General features: G+C 51.1%; 1 gene segment (V, D, J or C); it reads right to left on the reverse strand.

Moving 5' to 3' along the window:
* Positions 1 to 206: 206 nt before the first annotated feature.
* LOC103807022 overlaps positions 207 to 848 on the reverse strand; it is a gene marked incomplete at both ends in the record, with an annotated part of 1875 nt that continues 1233 nt past the window's right edge. The window contains 1 exon segment of the V gene segment in view: positions 207 to 367. Within this exon segment, the coding sequence occupies positions 207 to 367 (161 nt within the window).

Raw genomic sequence — 848 nt, forward strand, 5'->3', positions numbered from 1 at the left:
AAACAGGCACAGCAGAGACTCCTAACTGATGCCTGCAATGGCACGAGGGTTTGTATCACTTCCCCATTGCTCTGTGACACTGTGGCAGCATTAGTGCCGCTGCTTTTTTAGTTATTGTCCTTGGCTTGGACCTCAGTGACGGTTAATGTGCTTGTAGGGCTGGATGTGGAACCAGAGAACCACGAATGAATGTCTGAGGGTCTCACATCAACATAGTAGATGACAGTGACAGGGGCATTGCCAGGGACCTTCTGCTGGAACCAGGCATAGCTGCTGCCACCCCCAGAGCAGGTGATCTTGACGGTTTTTCCCAGGTTGGGTGACAACAAGGACAACTGACTCAGACATGCTGCCTGGACTAGGAAACCTGGAGATGGAGCGGAGAGAAGGGACAAGAGTGGGATCAGCCAGTGACCTAGGATCACAATGCTGCTGGGTCAGGGGAAGAACAATGGGACAATTCAGTCTGCTGGCACATAGATGAAACACCGTGTGGCACAGTCAGAGCCGCAGAGAGGTCATCACTTAAATGACAGGGCAGTGGCACAGTCCTTGGGCTCTAAGTGAAAGCAGAGCCAAGAGATTTTATACCACTTCCCCATTGTTCCATGTCCCTGTGGCAAAAAAACCACTGCTGTCCTCTCTAGCACAGTAATAGACAGCCTCATCCTGTCTGTGAATCTCTCTCCAACTCCATCCCTGCTCAATGCTCAGCCCCAACACCCCACATGCAGGGAAGTTGTCCCTGGGAACATAGCAGTGACACCAACCAGCTCTTGGTCCAAAGCCCATATGCACTGACACTCTGATTATGGAGTCTATCTTGCTTCCTGTTACTCATTGTCACT

The sequence above is a fragment of the Acanthisitta chloris genome, unplaced genomic scaffold, assembly GCF_000695815.1.
Source record: "Acanthisitta chloris isolate BGI_N310 unplaced genomic scaffold, ASM69581v1 scaffold11078, whole genome shotgun sequence".
Taxonomy (NCBI): Eukaryota; Metazoa; Chordata; class Aves; order Passeriformes; family Acanthisittidae; genus Acanthisitta; species Acanthisitta chloris.